Source organism: Mastigoproctus giganteus, chromosome 9, assembly GCF_048544385.1.
Source record: "Mastigoproctus giganteus isolate SK-2022 chromosome 9, ASM4854438v1, whole genome shotgun sequence".
NCBI lineage: Eukaryota > Metazoa > Arthropoda > Arachnida > Uropygi > Thelyphonidae > Mastigoproctus > Mastigoproctus giganteus.
Window position 1 is genome coordinate 130,786,085 of NC_143583.1, and position 22,238 is coordinate 130,808,322.

The following is a 22,238-nucleotide window of genomic DNA, read 5'->3' on the forward strand; positions in this document are numbered from 1 at the left end:
GTATTTAACGAGATCTCCATAGTTACATGAAAAGGTAAGAGATTCAGCTTTAAGTGGGTGAGATGGGGGAAGAGGATTAGAGCGGACTAAGATATGTGGGATGATGCATATGTGCAATTGACATGAGTGATTTACAGGAAATTCAAGGGAATTATTCTGGAATCTGCATTCATACCATTAGGGAAGTACCTCAGCAGGAGGATGCCAATGTGAGAGGAGAAGCTGAAAACTTTTTTTTTTTTTATGGAATTTAAAAAAAAAAAAGTATTGGACACTACATTTCCATGAGATTCACACAACAAATACCAGTCCATGCAAGGGTGTGTTAGATAGATGAAAGCTCTTGGTAAAATGAGCTAAGAATGGGGATAAGTTCTACCCATATACAAAGAAGGAAGGAGTAAATAAAATTCTTCACCTTTAAAGATGAAGACAGTGGAGCTATAAATAACCAGCCAATGTGGCTGCAGATCTTAATTTGCAACCATTCTTAAAAGTATGATTTAGGATCAAGTGAGAGTAGTAGTGGCGTGTGATGCAAGAAAGCAAGTGTATGAGCTTATGCAGCATCAGCAAAAAAAAAAAAAAAAAAAAAAAAATTGCACCATTCCCTCCAAATGCCTGTCCAGTTCCTCCTTAAATTTATTTAACCTGTCAACTTCCACAACGACAGATGGAAGTTTGTTCCACCAATTAACCACCCGCTGGCTAAAGCCAAATTTCCGCATATCTATTCTACATCTGTCTTTTCTTAATTTGAATTTATGCTCCCTTAGGTTCGTAATCTGAACAAGTGGAAGGATCCCATCAGAATTCAGCGTGCTCAACCCATTCGAGTGAATTAAAATAAGTGATATTGTGATTGCTGAGGAATGATTGGAGGAGAAGCTACTGAGCTTAGTCTGTTTTAGCTACTGGCTGAAAGAAGATAAGGCTCTGGGAGCAGACAGCATATATCCAGTTATACTGAATGAGGCAACAAATGAGTGCATCAAACCATTAAGATTAATTGAGGTTATCATTGGATTCAGGGGTAACTACTGTGGGGTACAGAAAGGCCATCTCTTCAGTCTACAAGGGCGGAATTAAAGAGGAAATAAGTCAATATTGAAAAGAATTGAATCAGAAAGGGATCACAGCATGAATTTATAATGGAGAAATCATGTTTGCCTAACCTGATAAATTACTATGAAATTATTACTAAACGGTGGATACAAGTAACGACTTTAACATTATACACTCTTTCAGTTAAAAGGCACTGACTTATATTTAGAGTTAGACTGTCATCTAGACGTTTTTTTTTTTTGTCATATTTAGGCTGGTTTGTTGAATTTGATGCTAAAATTCAATTAAGTTATTATTTTAATTTTTGATTTCTAAACTTAATTTTTTGTAACCAACCTGTCTTTTTCTCAGTGGGAAAATTGTTCTCCATCTTAAATTTAATCTAAAAATATCATTCTACAGAATTAATCTAAACAGATTTTATTCAAGGGAGGGGGAATACATACAACAGTTGTAGTGTGAGGAGACAAAACACGGCTGCACTGGTATAGTATGTGTAACCATTCTTGATGAGCGAGCATCACTTACAACTTATGTTTATTTTTTCTCTTCAAATACAATTTGTTTACATTCATTTCAGAATTATGCCAATAACAGCTTTAAATTTAACCAAGGAAGGACTTTCTCATTGACAAAAGCAATTGATTAGGCAGAACTTAAATTTAGAAATTGTAAAATCTGAATGATAATTAGTCTAATCTTGATATGAAATTAAATTATCCCAGATAATCATAAAAGGCTCCGGATGCCAAATAGTCTAGATGTATAATAAGCGAAGTAGACTCTGGTGCATTTTAATTGAAATGCCTAATTTTGATTAAAAATGCTTTACTAAATTCCAATATTTGGACTTTAGTACAGCCAGGCCTCACATAATGCGAGTTCGATTAATGCGATATTCAGTTAACACTATTTGACAAATGATTTCGCTTTACATGATGCAAATTTCCAGTTAACGCAATCTTTTTTTTTTTTTTTTTTCATGCGATAATTGAAAAAGATTTTGAATCGTGCGTTAAACTTACCGCGAGTTTTATGGTCAATAAACAAACGTTTGCCTGCTGCATGCCTTGGTGTGTTCCATCAACCATCGGAAGAAGGTGTTTGTCTCCTGCTAATAAAGTCAATGCAGACTTGCATTTAAAAGTTCAAAATTTTAAATGAGCCAGATGAAAACGTTACCGCGAAGGAGATAATGGTAAAAGAATTAGATGAAGTCTTTTGTATCGCATAGAACCTCAAACAAAAGGTTTGATGTTCTCTGCGATATTTATTTCGCCAGGGCCCAGAGAAGATTGTTGTCGGCTATCGGATATTGATTGATGAAAAGAGAAAGTCAACACTGTCCAAATATTTCCGCAACAGTAATTTCTTCATTGTGTATTTTATGTCAGAGGTTCCCAAAGTTTCTCGGTTCACGGCGCCTTTAATGTCAGTAATTTTTTCAAGGCGCACCCAGACCAAATGAAATACCTAACGGTTTCATTTAGTAGTTAAGTCCAAACAACTTAATAAGAAATGCTGAAACTGTGAACTACCTCGAGCTAGTAGTTAGTGCGGTGTCCGACAGATGTTGATTATTGGCGTGTTTCACTTGAAAATTTAAAATATTCCGCGGCGCATAGTTTAAGAACCACTGTTTTATGCAATAACCATTTAATTCCATAATTATTTTCATTATCTTTTACATTATATACAGTTAAAAAGTTATTTAAAAGGTATTTTTAAAATTCTTTATGGACATTCCAGAAGGTCAAGGACCAATTATAATTTTTCCTCTTGGTTATGATATTCGATTTGCGCGATGCGCTCGTGGGACGAATTAATCGCGTTAATTGAGGCCCGCCTGTACTGCATTTTTATGCAATCATCGTGAATGGTTGTAATTCAAATTGGATAAAGTTGTGATTACAGGCAAGATCCTTGGTTAAAACGCTGGAGACTGAAGATAGGTAAAGTTCCTTCCTTGGTTAAATTTAAAGCTGTTATTGGTGTAATTCTGAAATGAATGTAAACAAGTTTTATTTGAAGAAGAGAGAAAATAAATTAAACATAATAGTTGAGTGAGCATCACTTACAACTATTATGTTTAATAGTTGTAATAAATGAAAAATGCATACTTCAAAGTAGATGGGAATTGCATGTCTCATCTTGAAACAAACCTGACATTAGGTGCTTGCACTTCAATGAAGTAGACCAATATCAAGATTATGCTGAAATTGCAGGGCATGGAAGTGCATATATGTAGACACGTCACTATCCGGGTTAGCTCAGTCATCAGCACAATGCGCGGCAGTCTGTTATATATTAAGCTTTTCGGAGGTAATGAGCTCTTGCAAACCAAACAAGAACCAAAATTGTGAGGCTCGAATTTTTGAGTAAACAGGCAGAAGAAATTGTCCTTGCTTTGGTGCACATTTGTCGTACTAATTTGCACCTTTTCTTACTTGCAGGAGATGACTCTCCACAGTGTCTACCACCAGCATGTTGTTTGTGAATGATATGCCCAAAATACAGTGATGCAGTCTGCTGTATATTTACTGCTTCCTGTTATATCATCATATACGAATCCTGCAATATTTGTGTTGTGTTTGTACACTAAATTTTAGGTATCCCCTATGGAGGGGAAAAAGTTTAGTATGTAGGGTCTGGAGACTGTGGGGTTTAATACCCCCCATTGACACATTCATTGTTCAGAAATACCCTATCTTATAGACATAATAAAGTGTGAAGGTGTACCATCATTTTGAAAGTACACCAATGTCTGGAAATGCAATTTCTTATTGCAGGAGTAATAATTCATTAATTCAACATTAACAATTCCAGATAAATCTGCCCAGTAACAGTATTCATCAAGTAATCTGTAAGATCCATTTATCCACAAGGAGAACCGGTTCACACTTTGATTCCTGGTAGTTTAATATCACTCTGTATAGTGAGGCGAGTATTAGTAATAACACAAAGCAAAGAAAAACAAACATTTTACAACACTAAATGGAAGTTTTATTCCACCATTAATTACTCTGCGGACAAAAGCAAATTTTTGGACATTATCCAAATACTTTCTTGGTTTATGTCCTCTCATGTTGTCCGAAATAGAGTAACAATGCCATCAACATTCAGTTTACTCAACCCATTTAAAGCCTTGGGCACTTCAATCAAGTCTCCTTGCAGGTGTCTAGTTTCCAAGTGCTGAAATTTGCAGGATTGCCACTGGCCTGTTGAAGACAGTGATGATTAAATGACCATTTAATTTGAACGTTGCTTTGCAAGCGTATATGATTACATCTAAAAATCATCAGCTTCACCATCCTGACAGTATCACTAAAAAAAAAAAAAAATCCTTGCTCTTCAATCAGGATTCACTTCTCAAATTGCATGCAGTAACCAAAGTATGGAGGGTTTGAAATTTGTTGTGCAAGACCCTCATGATACTCTTAAATCGTATGCATTTCTTGGGAACACTGTCTTCTTGATATTTGATGACCAGTTATATGCACTTCTAAGAGCTTGGATGTTTGTTGCGAACAGTTCTATTCTTCAAACTTACCACAGAGGTAGGTTATTTGTTAGATGCATTGTCATTGTTAATCCATTGTTATTCCTTCCCATACATGCTGAACTTCTTTAATGTTTTAATATTCTGCCATTTCAGAATGCACATCTCATCTTCAAGTGTCAATTGATTATTCTCCTTGTTAACTTAGACTTACCTGTGTTTTTTTTTTTTTTTTTTTCCATTTACATAATTTTGTCTCGGTGTGTGCATATATATACACTGATGAACCAAAACACTATGACCAGAGAGTCGTTATGTAAATCAAAGCAACTGCAGGGGAACTATGGTGCGTGCGCCGGTCAGGACAAGGTATAAAAAAAACACCTGATACTAAGCTCTGTTAAGTGTTATTCTTGTTCTTCAGATGGGTAAGGCAGCACACTTAAGCAAGTTTGACAAAGGCCAAATTGTAATGGCCATACAACTGGGTCAGAGCATATCTGAACCAGCACAGCTGGTGGGGTGCTCATGGTCAGCTGTGGTTAGTACCTACTAAAGTGGTCCGAGGAGGGGAAACCCACAAATTGCTGGCAAAGTGTTGGGCAACCACAACTTATCGATGCTAGAGGGTGAGCAAAGGCTCTCCAGGATGGTACATGGCAACAGAAGGGCAACTGTGGTGCAAATCTCCAGTAATTGGAATTCTGATGACGGGAGTAATGTCACAACACACAGTATTTCGCACCCTGCTGAAAATGGGGCTGTGTAGCTGCAGGCCGCTCACTATGCCCATGCTAACCACAGTTCACCGCCGACAGTGCCTCCAATGGGCGTGCGATCATTGAAACTGGACCTTGAATGAATGGAAGAAGGTAGTCTGGTCTGATGAATCAAGTTTCCTGTTGCACCATGTGGACGGCCAGGTATGTGTGCGTCGTTTACCTGGGGAAGTGGTGTCTGGATGCACTGTGGGACGAAAACAAGCCAGTGGCAGCTGTGTCATGCTTTGGGTGATGTTCTGTTGGGATACCTTGGGTCCAGTCATCCATGTGCTGGGCACTCTGACGTCTGCCATCTACCTAAATATCATTGCTCACCATGTACACCCTTTCATGGCAACTCTTCCCCTTTGGCGGTGCCATCTTTCAGCAGGATAATGCGCCATGCCACACCACCCAGATTGTTTGAGACTGGTTCGCAGAACATGAGGAAGATTTCCAGTTATTGCCGTGGCCTCCAAATTATCCAGATATCAATCCCATCGAGCATCTGTGGTTTGCATTGGAACAGAAACACCAATCTGCGGCCTCTGGACCATGAACCTTACAGGAGTTAAAGGATCTGCTAGTTACGTGTTGGTACCAGATACCACAAGGCACATTTAGAAATCTTGTAGCGTCCATGCCTCGCCGGGTACAAGCTGTTTTGGCTGCACATGGAGGACCAACATCATATTAGGTTGGTGGTCATAATGTTTTGGCTTGTCAGTGTATGTTCTTTGCACCATTATAAATGATTAAGTATTGTATGTGAAATAATATCTTAAAGAATGAAATGTTTTTGTTTTAATTTAGCAGTATACTAATTATATTCATACTTATAATTTTCAGATTTATACTAATAAGTGTTCTGTGAGAGGCTGTAAGCAGAAAGAAGTATGTACAAATATTTTATTTTGATTTTTCTTTCTTAATAACAATTACTTTATCTTGAACAACAATGAAAGTTATGACAATAATGTATCTGATTATTGCCATACTTTCATTGTTTCATTCCCACTTATTGCAGTGGGAATAATTCATAAGAATGAAATAATATATGGTTTGGTTTGACCTGTTGCCCAGCAAGTGTTAAGCCACCTAAATCCATAAATCAGCAGTGCATCACATCTGTAAATTGTATATTGTGAGTCAGTTTGCACTACGATAAATCAGAACTTCTATTAACTCTCCAGCCAGCAACCTTTTTTTTTTTTTTCGGGAAAACTCTTTCCAAAAATACAGGGTATTTTCAATTTAAAGGCAGCAGTCTATCTCACTTATTTTTAAGTTTAAGCTATTTGGACTGAAATTAAAAATTTGAATGATTACTGCTTTTTTTTTTTTTTTTTGGTTTTACAATTTCTGAATTAAAATTTTGCATAATCAACTACATTTTTCAGGAGAAAAGTTTTTCCTATCAGTCTAAAAATGCCATTGTTGTATTTCTGAAAGAAATGAAAAGATTTAATTTGGTGGGGGGAGAACAGTTCTACATGATATTTGCTCTTTGGTATATGCGTTAAATTGCAAAGAACAGCTTGATGAACAAGTGGTATAGTTGTGTTTCCTCAAGCTATAGCCATATACCGTGAGGAGACAATATGCTTCACCCCAATTTAATAAGTTTGCATGTTAATGAATTGATAGCTACTACACTGTTATATAATATGGTAGATTAAGTAATTTATTATCACAGTGGTGCAACTTAATAAATTGAACCACCACCTCACGGCTAAAAACTTAAAACTATCACACAAATATATTTAGTAGTAGAGGCATATGATGCAAGAAAGCAAGCTTATATACAGTGGCAGACAAAAACTGCATCACTTGTGAATTTTGCAAATAATGTTTTGCGTTGCATTGTGGGTTGCAGAACTGTTCGAAATGCATTTGTTAGATGGGATATATATATATATATCTCTGTGAATGAAAGTCTATAAAAAGACTCCACCTTATATGCCTAATTGCCATAAATATCTTCCCAAAGGGTAAACTGGAAATTAATGGAAATGTGAGAAATAATACAAATGGCAATCGTGACAACCAAACATACATTTTATTGCATTTACGTGTACAAACTGAAATGACAAGTTAACATAAAGGTATTATGTACTGTAAATCAGCAAAATAAGTTCTCAATATTGTGTTGTTCCTCCTTGAGCTGCAATTACAGCCTTACAACGATCTGGCATAATCAACGTCTGTATATACAGTTGCCCAATTTCATGGTACCACATCCTTACAATGCTCTCCTGCAGCTGAATCTCACTTGTTGGCTTCTGAGCAATTTTAGACGACATTATGTACCAGCAATTTTCAATAGGGTTCAGATCTGCACTGTTGCCCGGCCAGTCCAACACTGTAATGCCAGAATTTGAGGTATGACTGCACCATAAGGGAGAAAAAAGAGGGAAAACATTGGTGTAAGTATGTTTTAAGCCTTGTTGTTATTTGGTTTTTAGGAGCATTAGCAACTAAGGCCATATTGCTCCAGGGATATGCGGTGGTCATTCCCTAACCTTTCCGCATCTTCCATATTTGGTGGTCACTGGCTCGACCTCCAGTCTAATCAAGAAGCGTGTGCTATGCACTGCTGCTCCTGCCCATCTGGCTACGGAGGTGCCTTTTAAGCCTTGTGAGGCAAGATAAACTTGTCATTAAATCTAAATAGCATAAAGTTTACCAATTTTGCTGTGTGGCAAAGTCCTGTTGAAAAATGCAGTTTTGGACATCTGTGTGGTGATCCCTAATAATGGGTTTCAGGCACTCTTCCAAGATAGCAGTGTAGGTTTCTGCATTCACCGTTCTGTTAATAAACTTAATGCGCCCCACCACTTTGCTTGTTACGCATCCCCAGACCATCTGACCAGTGGGGAACTTTACAGTCGGTGTTATGCTGTCAGCATGGTATGCCGCCGATTTTCCTTTTTCTGACATATCGCTTCCCATCCAAGCCAAGCAGGTTGAATTTCAATTCGTCAGAAAAAATGACTGTGTCCCATTGCTCTTTTGTCCAGGAAACATGGGTTTTAGTCGAAGCAGGTCTCTTCTTCTTCCTCATTTGTTGGGTCAACATACGCTTCATCTTGGGCCAATAATTCATGCAGACCACATTCTCAAAGCCATCTTTGGATAGTTCATGCACTAGTTTCAACACCAGAGGCCATCTTTAAGTGCAGTTTTAGATCAGGAGCGTTAGCAGGGCAATTATGAAGGCATAGCCCTTTCAAATATCGACCTTGGGAAGGCGTAGTCGCTCTCTTACGGCCTGATCCAGGTTTTCTCTTCACATCACAGATTTCATGCTTTAATTTCAGAACCTGGGATACTGGTGGCAGCCTATTATATCAGTGATAGCTTGCATAGAAAACCCTTCCTGGGACAGAGCAATAGCTACACTTTTTTTGTTTTTTTCTTGGTGTCAACTGAACATGTGAAACCATGCTTACACCTCCACAAAACAGGATACTAATGAGCATGTATACCCTTCCAACACCATATTTATAGAAACGAAACAGCTGATGCAATACCTTGCAATTACTGTTTGATGCAATATAAGTGTTATCTGATACAATACCTTTTCTTTGCAACAAACAAAATGACTAATCAAACAATATCTTATACATTTCACTACAAATGTTACTTTTTTTTTAAGGTGATGCAGATTTTTGTCTGCTACTGTAGAATCAGCCAAAAAAAAAAAAAAAACCCATTTCACACATCAATTCCCTCTAAAAGTTTGTCCAGTTCCTCATTGAATTTATTTAAGCTATCAACTTTCGAAACCACAGATGGAAGTTTGATTCCAGCAATCAACTGCCTGCTGGCTAAAGGGAAATTTCTGCATATCTATTCTACAACTGTCTTTCCTCAATTTCAATTTATGCCCCTTCAGGTTTGTAATCTGAGCAAGAGGAAGAATCCATCGGAATTGAGACTGCTCAACCCATTCAAGGCCTTATACACTTCACAGGTGCCTTGTCTCAAAACACTGCAATTTGCAGAATTTAAGCCTTTCTTGGCAAGAGGACCCCTTCATTCCCCTCACCAATCCAGTGTTAGCAATGGCCACATGGTGCAAGGCACCCTACAGTTTATGCTGCATCAGCCAAAACAAAATAAATAAAATTTTAAAAAATAATAAGAGAAAAGGAAATAGATAACCTAGGTGTTTCCCGCTTCCCGTAGTTTATCCAGCTGACCTTTGAATTTCTCCAAACTGTGTCAGCCTCTACCATGTAGGTAACTACATGGTAGAGGTAACTTATTCAAGTAATGTCTATGTAGGTAACTTATTCAAGTAATTTCTAACTCGTTGGCTAAAATAAAACTTCATTCAATCCAGTCTATACCCTCCCACCTCTGTAACTTGAAATTATAGCCCCTAGTTCTAGAATCATAACTGTGAAAATTTCTTCCTCATTCATTTTACTTGTGCCTCTCAGAGCGTTAAACACCTCAATCAAGTCTTCTCTAAGGTGCCTAGATTCTGAGCTCTGCAACCACATATTCAATCTTTCCTCAAATGGATGCTCTTTTGCCGATCCCACCAAGAGAGTTACCTGTCTTTGGACCCTTTCAAGAAGTACAGTCTTTCTTTTGATGCGGTTTCTACACTTGAACACAGTATTTCAAGTGTGGTCTAACACTTGGAATACTGTGTTCCTTATATAATGGGATTATGACGTCCTTATCTCTACTAGCAATTGTTTGATAAATCATTAATAGGACACAACGATCCTTCCATTCAAACTTGTCTGTAATGCTTGGAGAACTTAATGTCTGACTGTATCATAACACCAAAGTCTCTTTCCTCCACTACTGGCTTTAGTTCAACTCTACCAATTGTTTAAGTTATTTTGGGGTTACTGTTTCCCAGGTGTAATACCTGACACTTTGCTGGATTAAAGCATAGCTGCCATTTTTCTGACAATCTCTGAAGTCTATTTGGGTCATTCTGAAGAAGCTCTGCTTGGTGGTGATCATTAACTACTCTACCAATCTTTACATCGTCTGCAAATTTAGACATCATGCCTGCTATTCATTCATTGATGTCATTTATGAAAATCAAAAACAGTGGTCCCAATTCTGATCCTTGGGAATCCCACTTCTTACATCAACCCAATCTGAGGACTAACCATTTATCACAACCCTCTGCCTTCTGCCCTGAAGCTATCCATCTAAGGATTTACCCTGTGATTCCAACCTGTTCCAGTTTATAAAGTAACTGCTCATAAGGTATGTTCGTGTCGGACGGCACCTGGGATTTCTCCCATCTCCGCGTGTGTTTTGCTGTATCGAGGACAGTACACTGTCAAGCCAGAGACTTGAAAGTGTGTGGGCTGTGTCTGTGCAGTGTGATATGTTGTGCCCATTGTTTATCCGGCTTATTGGCTGCCAAGCCCCTAGTGGGGCCCAACGTTGCCCATACCCTGCCACGTGGAGGCTAGCCGGGTGTATCCAGTATCACAACAAATTGCTCTGGCAGGTCCTGCCAGCTAGTTTCCTGGGATTTCAGTGGTTAGGACCTATTTAAAAAAAAAAAAAAAATTGCGTTTGACATTAATGCTTAATGGGATTAATGCTTAATTAATGTTAGGAAATCACTGGTTGGGGTTGAAAGCTAAAGAGATGTGTTAAAGGCCAAATAGGTCGGGCAAAATTTTGATGTTATTAAATTTAGACGTTGATTAGAATTTGGTGGCATTGTTAAGGGTGTACTTCGGTTGATTTAGTTAGAGAGGGACGGAGACTGAAGACTGGGGGGATAACAGATAGAAGAATAGGGACGATAGAGTAGGTGAAGTATGGGGGGGTAGGCAGGGATCCGTCTCCTCCCTCCCCTGCCTGGGGAGGGGTTTTAAAGGGAACCAGGTTAGAGTACCCAGTTCAAATCGCCGTTGGCAGCAAATCCGCAGAATGTCTTCGTCGGTGTCATGTCCAAGGAGTGTAGAATCCAGTATGAGGGTTAATCTGCCCATCCCGCTCTGGGGGTGGGATATGTTAGCTGGCAGTGGGGAACCCACCAGGCAAGGGGGTGGGAGAGAAACACATTTACCTCATTCATAATCTGCATTCTCACTCTACTTGAATTCTTTTTTTTTTTCTTATTTTATTTTTTTCCAAGTTTTTTATATATATATATATATATATTATTTTGATTGCTTAGATTAATTAAATTTTTCTGGTATCTATTTTCTATAGGGTATTAAGGTGTATAATGAACAGGTGATTTAGTTAGCGTTTTATTCTAACCTATTCCTGGGGGGTCTGTAATGGTATTAAATTATATAATATATAATGAATTTAGTTTTAATTATAATTATTTTAACATTAATCAATCATCATACAATACTAACTAACATTCCCTCACCCGGTCATCTATCCGCTACTTCATTGGGGGATTTGAGCGGATTGATAGCCAGTTTTAAAGGAATGTCTCATAATTACCCGTTTCTGTTATCTCCTTACCAGTTTTGCCTTAGCAGTGAGATTATTTTGCTCTTTAAGTCTATTTAATTAATTGAATATGGATATTTTTATTTCAATTTGTCTTTTCGTTTAATTTTAATTTTTGAAAGTATTTTTATCTTAACATCGGATTCGGCAAACTGGTAGAGGGGAAACAAAGCCCAACGGGTAATTATCGGAATAAGCGAGTGGAGTTATACTTATCTGTCCGGTGGTGGTCTTTTGGTAAATGCGGGGTTTGCCCTACTCATTGTTTGTTTTAACACTGGTTTGGTTTTTGAGTTTGCAGCCGTGCCTGTTGTTGCTTGATATTGTTGTAGGGTGATATTTTTGCAAGTCATTCGATGAGTGGGCTGATTCCTACATCAGCTGGGGTGGGGCTGAGTCCGAGGGTTTTTTTTTTTTCTTTTTCCGGTTTTTAATTGACTCCGTGGTGAAAATTAAATTCTTACATGTTTTGGTTGTTTGTTATTTACAAGCGTTGTTTTTTGTTATTTACACGAGTTGGTTTGTTATTTACATTAATTGTTATTTACATGAGTTGGTATTGCTATCCATTTGGACTGGGCCGGTATAGCTTTTCTAAGGCATAACAGCCCGCATTGTCTTAGGGGATAGCTATTTACATATTTACAGCCTCCTGTAAAGTGAATGTTACCTTGCGTCTCATTGCGCGCAAATTTTAATAAAAAATTGGGTGGGTTAATATAGGAAGCCGGATTATAGTGCAGTCAGAGGACGAGCCTCCTCTGAGCGTAAGAAATACGGACCTTAATTTAGGTAATTTTGATATCGCATTATGATTTAAACATTTGATATTCATAATTGTGGCCGCTTTTATGTGGTGTTTGCTATAATTGTAGGGTATATTGTTTATTGTGAGTGTTTTTATAAGTTTGTTAATTGCTTCTGTTGTGTTCTCTGCATTATTGTATGTTTTTATTATTCTGGTTGTTTGGTTTCCTGTGTGTTATCAGACACTCAGCCTAAAACACTGATGGATCCAATATCTCTCTATTACAGAAGATTTAGGAGAAGTCCGGTTGGCGTGCCTCCCTAAAATCCACTCATGCACACCTTCTCGATGGTAAGCCCTGTTACATCACTTAGGTGGCAACGAACGTGTAGAGTGGTTCTCTTCAAGACGCCTGGTCAGCGTGAAGAGGAAAAGACCAAAACCTCCAGCAATGAGAGCACAACAATACAAATGGCCCTCAGTCCCCAGCAGCTTTCACTCTCCCTCTTACGGCAGCGAGAGGATCAGAGTGAAAGCAGAGGGTGCTAAGAATCTCTGGGTACGACCAGGCTGCCATGCACGGAAATTGAACTTGGCCTGTTATAACGTACGATCACTCATCGGTGAAGACAGGATATTAGAGCTGGAAAAGGAATTAGAAAATGTGAATTGGAATATCATCGGTTTGGCTGAAACAAGAATAAGAAATGAATCACTTATAAGTTTATCAAGTGGAAATCTGCTGTACACCAATGGAAACAGTGAAAGGAGTGAAGGTGGAGTTGGGTTTCTGGTCCATAAAGATTTTAAAAACAACATTTTGGAATTCAAAAGTACATCACCAAGGGTGTCAAGACTAATACTCAAGATTTCTAAGAGGTACAAGCTAAAGATTATAATGATTTATGCACCAACATCGAGCCATGATGATGAAGAGGATGAAGAAATGTACACTGAAATTGAGTCTTCTAGATGAGCAGAAAACCCACTACACTATTATTATGGGGGACTTCAATGCTAAGGTTGGAAAAAGGCAAAACAGCGCAGAAAGAGGAACTATAGGAAATTTTGGAATTGGTGAAAGAAATAAAAGAGGTGAAAGACTTGTGGAATTTGCAGAATCTCAAGGAATGTCAGTAATGAACCCTTTTTTCAAGAAAAGGGTGAACAGAAAGTGGACATGGAAGAGTCCAAATGGATTAACAACTAATGAAATCGACTTCATCCTCACTAACAGAAGATATATTGTGAATGATGTTACCGTCCTGAATAAGGTAAATGTTGGAAGTGATCACAGAATGGTAAGATGTACACTTGATATAGATGTAAGAAAGGAAAGGAAAAAACTGACTCGAGTAAATGATACAAAGGTCTTTGAAATAACAGGAGGAGAAAAAGCAGTATGTACTGGAACTTAAGAACAAGTTTGAGCTTCTGCAGACTGCTCAGGACCAAGATATCGACGAGGAATATTACAACTTTCTGAAAGTGATAAAGCCCAAGAAACCTATAGGGAAACAGAAATCCAAAGAAGAAAAAATTAGTCAAGAAACACTTGTCATGATGAGCCAAAGACGACAAATGAAGAGCAAGAAAAACACTGACAGGGAGAAAATTGAGTATACTGAGTTATGCAAAGCCATTAGAAAGAGACTCAGAGAGGACATAAGAAGATTTAACACAAGAAAAGTAGAACAAACATTAAGGGAAAACAAAGGATTTAAAGCAGCAGCCATGAGCAGTAATACAGAAAGACAAATGATACTGAAACTGAAGAATAGCGATGGTGTACTTATAAACAGCAGAGAAGGCATAATTCAAATAGCAGAAGACTACTATAGAGAATTATACAAGGAGCGAGGGAATGATACCAGCAGTGGGGAAGATGGATTGCAAAGTAGCAACACATACGACATACCCGATATTCTTCCTGATGAGGTAGAACATGCATTATAGGAAATGAAAAATCGGAAAGCCCCGGGGGAAGATGAAGTTACTGTAGAGTTGTTAAAATTGGGAGGAAGAGACATAACACAAAAACTGGCAAGGCTCTTCACAAAGTGCATTAGAAAAGGTGTGATGCCTAAGCAGTGGAATAATGCAATCATAGTTTTGCTGCATAAGAAAGGAGATAAATCAGAAATTGGAAATTATAGACCAATTAGCTTGTTATCCCATATCTACAAGTTGTTCACAAGGGTCATTACTAACAGATTAGAAAGAATACTTGATGAGAATCAACCGAAAGAGCAAGCTGGCTTTAGGACAGGATTCTCAACTATGGATCACCTTCACGTAATATCACAGCTAATGGAGAAAGCAAATGAATATAAAACACCATTATGCCTGGCATTTGTGGATTATGAAAAGGCATTTGACGCCATACAGCATAAGGCAATGTTTTGGGCACTGGAAAGACAAGGCATAGATACTCCATATATTATGATTTTGAAGAAAATATGAGAGTGCTACATCCTTTATTAGACTAGACAAAGACAGTAGCAAATTTAAAATCGAGAAAGGAGTTCGACAAGGAGACACAATATCTCCGAAGCTGTTTACTGCTGCCCTTGAGGAAGCTTTCAGAAGATTAGGCTGGTCGCAGAAAGGAGTCAATGTGAACGGAAGAGTACCTAAACCATTTACAATTTGCAGATGACATTGTGGTCATAAGCCACGATCCCAAAGAATTAGAGGAAAATCTTAATCAGTTATGCACAGTTAGTAAGGATTTTGGACTAAAGATGAATATGGCTAAAACAAAAGTAATGATGAACAAGTATGCCACGGAAAGGGAAATAATGATTGAAGGAGCAGTAATTGAAAAGGTGGAGTCATATACTTATCTGGCACAAGTTATTAGCTGTAATAATGATAAATGGCTGGAAGTCAAGAGAAGAATAAATTTTGGATGGATAGCATTCAGGAAATATAGTCACATACTGAAGAGCAATATCCCAGTTTGTCTGAAACGTAAAATAATGAATCAATGTATACTCCCCACCATGACTTATGGAAGTGAAACTTGGGCACTCACCAAAAGAATGGAAGAGAAGCTAAGAACTACACAGCGAAGAATGGAACGAATTATATTGGGAATCAGACTGTTAGATAAGAAGAGAAACACGTGGATTAGGCAGCAAACTCAAGTAAAGGACATTCTTATCAAAACTAAAGAACTAAAATGGTCTTGGGCAGGACACATAGCTCGAAGACATGATGACAGATGGTTAAGAAAATAACAGAATGGTACCCAAGAAGAGCTAGAAGAAAACCTGGAAGACAAAGGCGGAGATGGATAGATGAAATTCATGAGTTTTTGAGAAGTAAATGGATGGCCAGTGCTCAAAACAGAAGGAACTGGAAAGTTGCTGGAGAGGCCTTCATCCTGCAGTGGATTGAAAATGGCTGATGATGATGATATGTGTTTTGCAATGTTGCTGTCCCAGTGGACGAGCTTTATAGCTGGGAAATTGAAGTGGTCTCTTTTATCATAATGTTTAGTTTCGATATTGTTGTTGTTGATGGTGATCTGACTGTCGAGGTAATATGCTTGTAGGTTGCTGTTTTGGTTGGTCCGTTCTATGCTGAGGTTAGTGGGGTAGATTACTTGGGCTAGTGTTTCAAAACTGTCGTGGTTGATGACTAGAACGTCATCGATATATCTAAATATGTTGATTTCTTCTGTGATGTCATTTTCAAAGTGGTGTAAGTATAGGTTGGCAATCGCGCTGGAGCAGCATGATCCCATGGCTATCCCTCTGGTCTGTTGGTAGATGCTGTTTCCCATCTTTACATAGTTATTTTTGACGTTGAGATTAATTAGATCGTACCAGTATTGTTTGTTACATTTTAAACTATTTTGGTGGTTTTGAAAGTAGACTAATAGGACTTTAATCAGATTTTCATGTGATATGCTAGTAAATAGGTGTATATGCTTCTTATCTTATTGTTTCTGTTTTGGATGTATTCTAGGTATGTTTTGTTGCTGGTGATTATTTTGGTGCTAGTTAATTCATTGAATATAATTTTGAATTTGTCTTTCAATAGATTACTGGAAACTTTTGTATAACTGGTTTTACTTGCTGTTATGAACCTTTTGCCGGTGGGTATTTTGTGGAATTTTGGGATCCAGTAAATGAATGGGTATTTTGTAATTTCTAATTTCAGTTTTAGTTTTTTGTGTAGTGCTATAATCTTCTTATTGATGCTGTTAGGTGTGGATACTATTTGTTTGTATGTTTCACTGTGGTCCATTTCTTCTTTAATAGTGTCTATGTAAAACTTTTTGCATATTATGCTAAAATTGTTGCTAGCTTTGTCTGTGTTCGTTATAACGAATTTCTGTTGTAGTTCTTTCTTCTTGTGGTTAATGCTTTTCAGATTGTATTGTTTGACGTGATTCTTTATTGTTAGGACCCCTTGGATTTTATTCATGATTTTTTCTGTGGTATTGTTTATCCATATTTGGAATGCAACAGATAGATACACCTCAACCATACCCTAGAAGATGTCTTCAAATTCAGAATTGGCAATAATTACAAAGACACTACAATTAAAGAATACTGCATCATCAAATTCCTGAACCGAACATTCGACCACGTCAACTTCCGTGACATTATGGAAAACACTAAAATGTTCCTACCTATCCAAAACATTAATATTAAAGTCAGATATAGTTTCACAAAACCGATAGGCATAACTATAAAAACACAATCAAAAATACGAATAATACGGAACAAATATGCCACTGCCATGATAACAAATATAGAAAATACATAGATCCACATCACAAACACATCATCACAGGCGACCTCAGCATTATAGAGGATCACACACTTAAAGAAATAATGGAAAAAGGAACAAAATTCAGACCCAATAGCCCAACCAATTTATTTAGCACACGTAAATCAATATACAAGGATCTACTGCAATTTGCTTTCAAAACTGCACACAAATTCAACACACCTATAGAAGCATTCCAAATATGGATAAACAATACCACAGAAAAAATCATGAATAAAATCCAAGGGGTACTAACAATAAAGAATCACGTCAAACAATACAATCTGAAAAGCATTAACCACAAGAAGAAAGAACTACAACAGAAATTCGTTATAACGAACACAGACAAAGCTAGCAACAATTTTAGCATAATATGCAAAAAGTTTTACATAGACACTATTAAAGAAGAAATGGACCACAGTGAAACATACAAACAAATAGTATCCACACCTAACAGCATCAATAAGAAGATTATAGCACTACACAAAAAACTAAAACTGAAATTAGAAATTACAAAATACCCATTCATTTACTGGATCCCAAAATTCCACAAAATACCCACCGGCAAAAGGTTCATAACAGCAAGTAAAACCAGTTATACAAAAGTTTCCAGTAATCTATTGAAAGACAAACTCAAAATTATATTCAATGAATTAACTAGCACCAAAATAATCACCAGCAACAAAAAATACGTAGAATACATCCAAAACAAAAACAATAAGATAAGAAGCATATACACCTATTTACTAGCATATCACATGAAAATCTGATTAAAGTCCTATTAGTCTACTTTCAAAACCACCAAAATAGTTTAAAATGTAACAAACAATACTGGTACGATCTAATTAATCTCAACATCAAAAATAACTACGTAAAGATGGGAAACAGCATCTACCAACAGACCAGAGGGATAGCCATGGGATCGTGCTGCTCCAGCACAATTGCCAACCTATACTTACACCACTTTGAAAATGACATCACAGAAGAAATCAACATATTTAGATATATCGATGACGTTCTAGTCACCAACCACGACAGTTTTGAAACACTAGCCCAAGTAATTTACCCCACCAACCTCAGCATAGAACAGACCAACCAAAACAGCAACCTACAAGCATATTACCTCAACAGTCAGATCACCATCAACAACAACAATATCGAAACTAAACATTATGATAAAAGAGACCACTTCAACTTCCCAGCTATAAAGCTCGTCCACTGGGACAGCAACATTGCAAAACACATATATGGAAACACAATTAGAAACCAAACAACCAGAATAATAAAAACATGCAATAATGCAGAGAACACAACAGAAGCAATTAACAAACTTATAAAAACACTCACAATAAACAATATACCCTACAATTATAGCAAACACCACATAAAAGCGGCCACAATTATGAATATCAAATGTCTAAATCATAATGCGATATCAAAATTACCTAAATTAAGGTCCGTATTTCTTACGCTCAGAGGAGGCTCGTCCTCTGACTGCACTATAATCCGGCTTCCTATATTAACCCACCCAATTTTTTATTAAAATTTGCGCGCAATGAGATGCAAGGTAACATTCACTTTACAGGAGGCTGTAAATATGTAAATAGCTAGCCCCTAAGACAATGCAGGCTGTTATGCCTTAGAAAAGCTATACCGGCCCAGTCCAAAGGGATAGCAATACCAACTCATGTAAATAACAAACCAACTCGTGTAAATAACAAAAAAACAACGCTTGTAAATAACAAACAACCAAAACATGTAAGAATTTAATTTTCACCATGGAGTCAATGAGTGGGCTGATTCCTATGTCAGCCAGGGTGGGGCTGTGTCCGGTCCCCCCCCCCCCCCCCCCCGGTTTAAAAAAAAAAAAAAACCCGGACTCGGCCCCACCCTGGCTGACGTAGGAATCAGCCCACTCATTGAATGACTTGTAAAAATATCACCCTGCAACAATAGGCACGGCTGCGCACTCAAAAACCAAACCAGTGTTAAAATCCATACTAGTGATCATTGATCAGATGGAAGGTATCTAGGTAGTTTAAGTGTTGGCGTTTAATTGATTTCTCTGTTACTTTAGAAAGAGTAGAAGTAATTGCAACGGGACGATAATTTGATTGGAGAGATTTGTCACCCTTTTTTTTTTTTTTGGAACTGGCTGGATATGAACAAATTTCCAAGCAGAAGGAATAACACCTTTGGAATAAGAAAGTGAAAAAAGATGGCATAGAACAGGAATAAGTTCAAGAGCACAGGTTTTGAGAACAAGTGGAGAAATACCATCAGAACCTGGAGCTTTCTTAGCATCAAGATTCGTCCAAATCCTTTTGACGGAAGACCACAGGAGGCATTGAATGGAGCATTGTGGGAGGTGTTTTACCAAGATCATTAATACATGAGTTTGAAGAAAAATGGGATGCTAGCAGGTCAGCTTTATCCTAGGCTGAAATGACAACAAAACCATCTGGTTTTGACAGAGGTGGATGGGCAGAGCAGAGATGGGCAAAAGTTGTGGCCAATAGCTTTGGCAAGAGACCAGAATGCTCTGCTACCATTAGAGCAAGAAGCAAGTTTTCTACTCTTAGCCTGTTCAAAATCTAGTTTTGACTGGTTAGTAACTGCTTTAAAATTATTGCAAGCTTTGGTGTAGGCAGAAAATGAAACTGAAGAATTGGAAGTAAGGAATTTACGATATGCAACATTCCATTTATTGGAACACCAAGGTTTATATAAAGGACGAGATTTTAAAGTGGAGTGTGGGATAAAGGATTCCAATCCTGCAAGAATAATTTCACTGACACGATCTGAGCAAACATTGAAATCAAAAGTTTTGAAACAGTAATCCAACGAAGGAAAAGAAAAATCTTGCAGGTCATCCCATTTTGCATTCTTGTAATGCCAAACGACACTAGGTTGGGAACAGCCATGAGATAAAGGCTCCACTGGAGAATAGATAACCACCAAGTTGTGATCTGAGGTGCCTAAAGGACCTGTCATTTCGACTGTGTACTTAGAAGGGTTATTTGTGAGAAAAAGATCAAGCGTGTTGGCCGTATGGTGAGGATTGTCTGCTATTCTTGTAGGTAAATGAACAATCTGTACAAGGTCATTAGTAATTGCAAAAGCCTCAGCATCTCGACCAGATGGGTCGGTGTAACTAGAAAACGGAAGCCACCTGTAGTTGTGAACATTAAAATCACCAAGGAAAATTACCTCACTGTTATTAAAGTTTGACTGGAGAAAGTCAAGTTGCAAAGAGACGAATTCGAAGAGCTCCATGTGATTAGTGGAGTTGGGAGAACAGTAGAGGCAACAGATGAATTTCACAGAATGAGGTAGAGAGATTTTAAGCCAAAGAAGATCAAAAAGAGGATATTCCAAATTACCAAGTCTCTGACAGGTAATATTGGAACGGACATATGCACAAGTATCACCTTTGAGGTGAAAGGAATTGTACAGCAAATAATTTGGGCAACTGAGATGAGCAGTAGTTGAATTAACTGATAACTGAGATTCTGTCAGAAAAAATACATGCGGTTTGGCAGACTGCAAGTGGAAATGGAAATCGTTGAGATTAGAATTGAGACCACATATTTGTGAAATGAACTAGGAAGGGTTTGGGAGGTTTAGATCTTTTAGCAGATAAGCTTACTCTATTAGTTTGACAATTCATGGTTTGTTCAATGGTAAGAAAAAGTGGGGGGACATGCTGTATGAAGTAATGAATTTTTTGAATATGGTATACACATGGTGAGAATATACAGAGATCCTTGACATAACGTGACCTTGACAATGCCCCCACATACACACTACTCTGACTCCCTCCAGTCACCATCTGGCAGAGTAGAGTTAGCAAGATTATACACAAGCTGATCCAAAAGCCTCCTAAAGAGATACCAATAGGTTCGGTCCAGTGTACTAACTATCGGCCACCCTGCAAACACCATTTTAGAGCTATACCCTCAAAATTTAAGGAAGATTGGATCTCGCCATGATGTTCATCATAACCTCAAAAGTCATCAATCATACTGCATGATGGAAGAGATGGGGAAGGGTTGACTAGAACTTAGCTCTGGAGACAAAACATGGGTTTCACCACTTGAAGCCTCCAATAAGAAAGTGGTGGTATTGCACTGATTGATGAGAGTAATCTACCACCTAATATTGCCTGGTAACACAGAGGGCCAGCATTCCTCTGGTGTGGGTGCCACACCTTGACTCCAGTTTACGTTAACACCTGTGTGATCACCCACAGTGTGCTTGTGCTTGGGGGTTATACCCAGGATTAGTAAAGTCCCCCTATCGTGAAGGTGCAAGCAGAGGATTTGGCTGTCGCAGACCATCCGGACTTCACAGAAATTCGGTCCACTTGACTCGAGTGTCACCCGAATATCAATTCCATCAGTGTTTTAGACTCTAAGGTATCAAGTACAGCTTGTCTGGCATATCTGGGGGAATGTCTGTGATGACCTCAAGGACCGTAATCTGTACAGAACTAGCAAAAGTGGTGTAGCAGTATTGGGCAGGGTGTTTTTATATTGGTGAAACATACCTAATCTACTCTACAATGTAATTAATACAGGTAACCCTTGTATAACACAGTTATTAGTTTCTGATAAAATGTCATGTTTGTGAAATCGTGTAATATGTGACTAAAAAAAGTACAAAAAGTTAACAAAAATACACTATTTCGTTTACATAAATACACCATTCTAGATTTCATGTATCTTCTGTTCTCTTTAAAAAAGTCAGTAATCTTGGTTGTGTGCTTTTGTTTATAAATCTTTGAATTTCATCGTATGGAACTAATCATTTTTGAAGCTGCTTTTTGAACTTTGGGATCCTTTCGCTCAAGAATCTGCATTCAAAAAATAAGATTCTAATTGCTCTGCTAACTTTATGCCTTCCCATATGCTTTTTA

General features: G+C 37.8%; 1 protein-coding gene across 1 annotated transcript in view; it reads left to right on the top strand.

Moving 5' to 3' along the window:
- Positions 1-22,238, top strand: part of LOC150080734 (AN1-type zinc finger protein 2A) — a 100,181-nt gene that overhangs the window by 50,093 nt on the left and 27,850 nt on the right. The window contains exon 4 of the mRNA XM_090381287.1: positions 6,175-6,219. Coding sequence (XP_090237413.1) covers positions 6,175-6,219 — 45 coding nt within the window. The remainder of the gene's footprint in view (positions 1-6,174; positions 6,220-22,238) is intronic.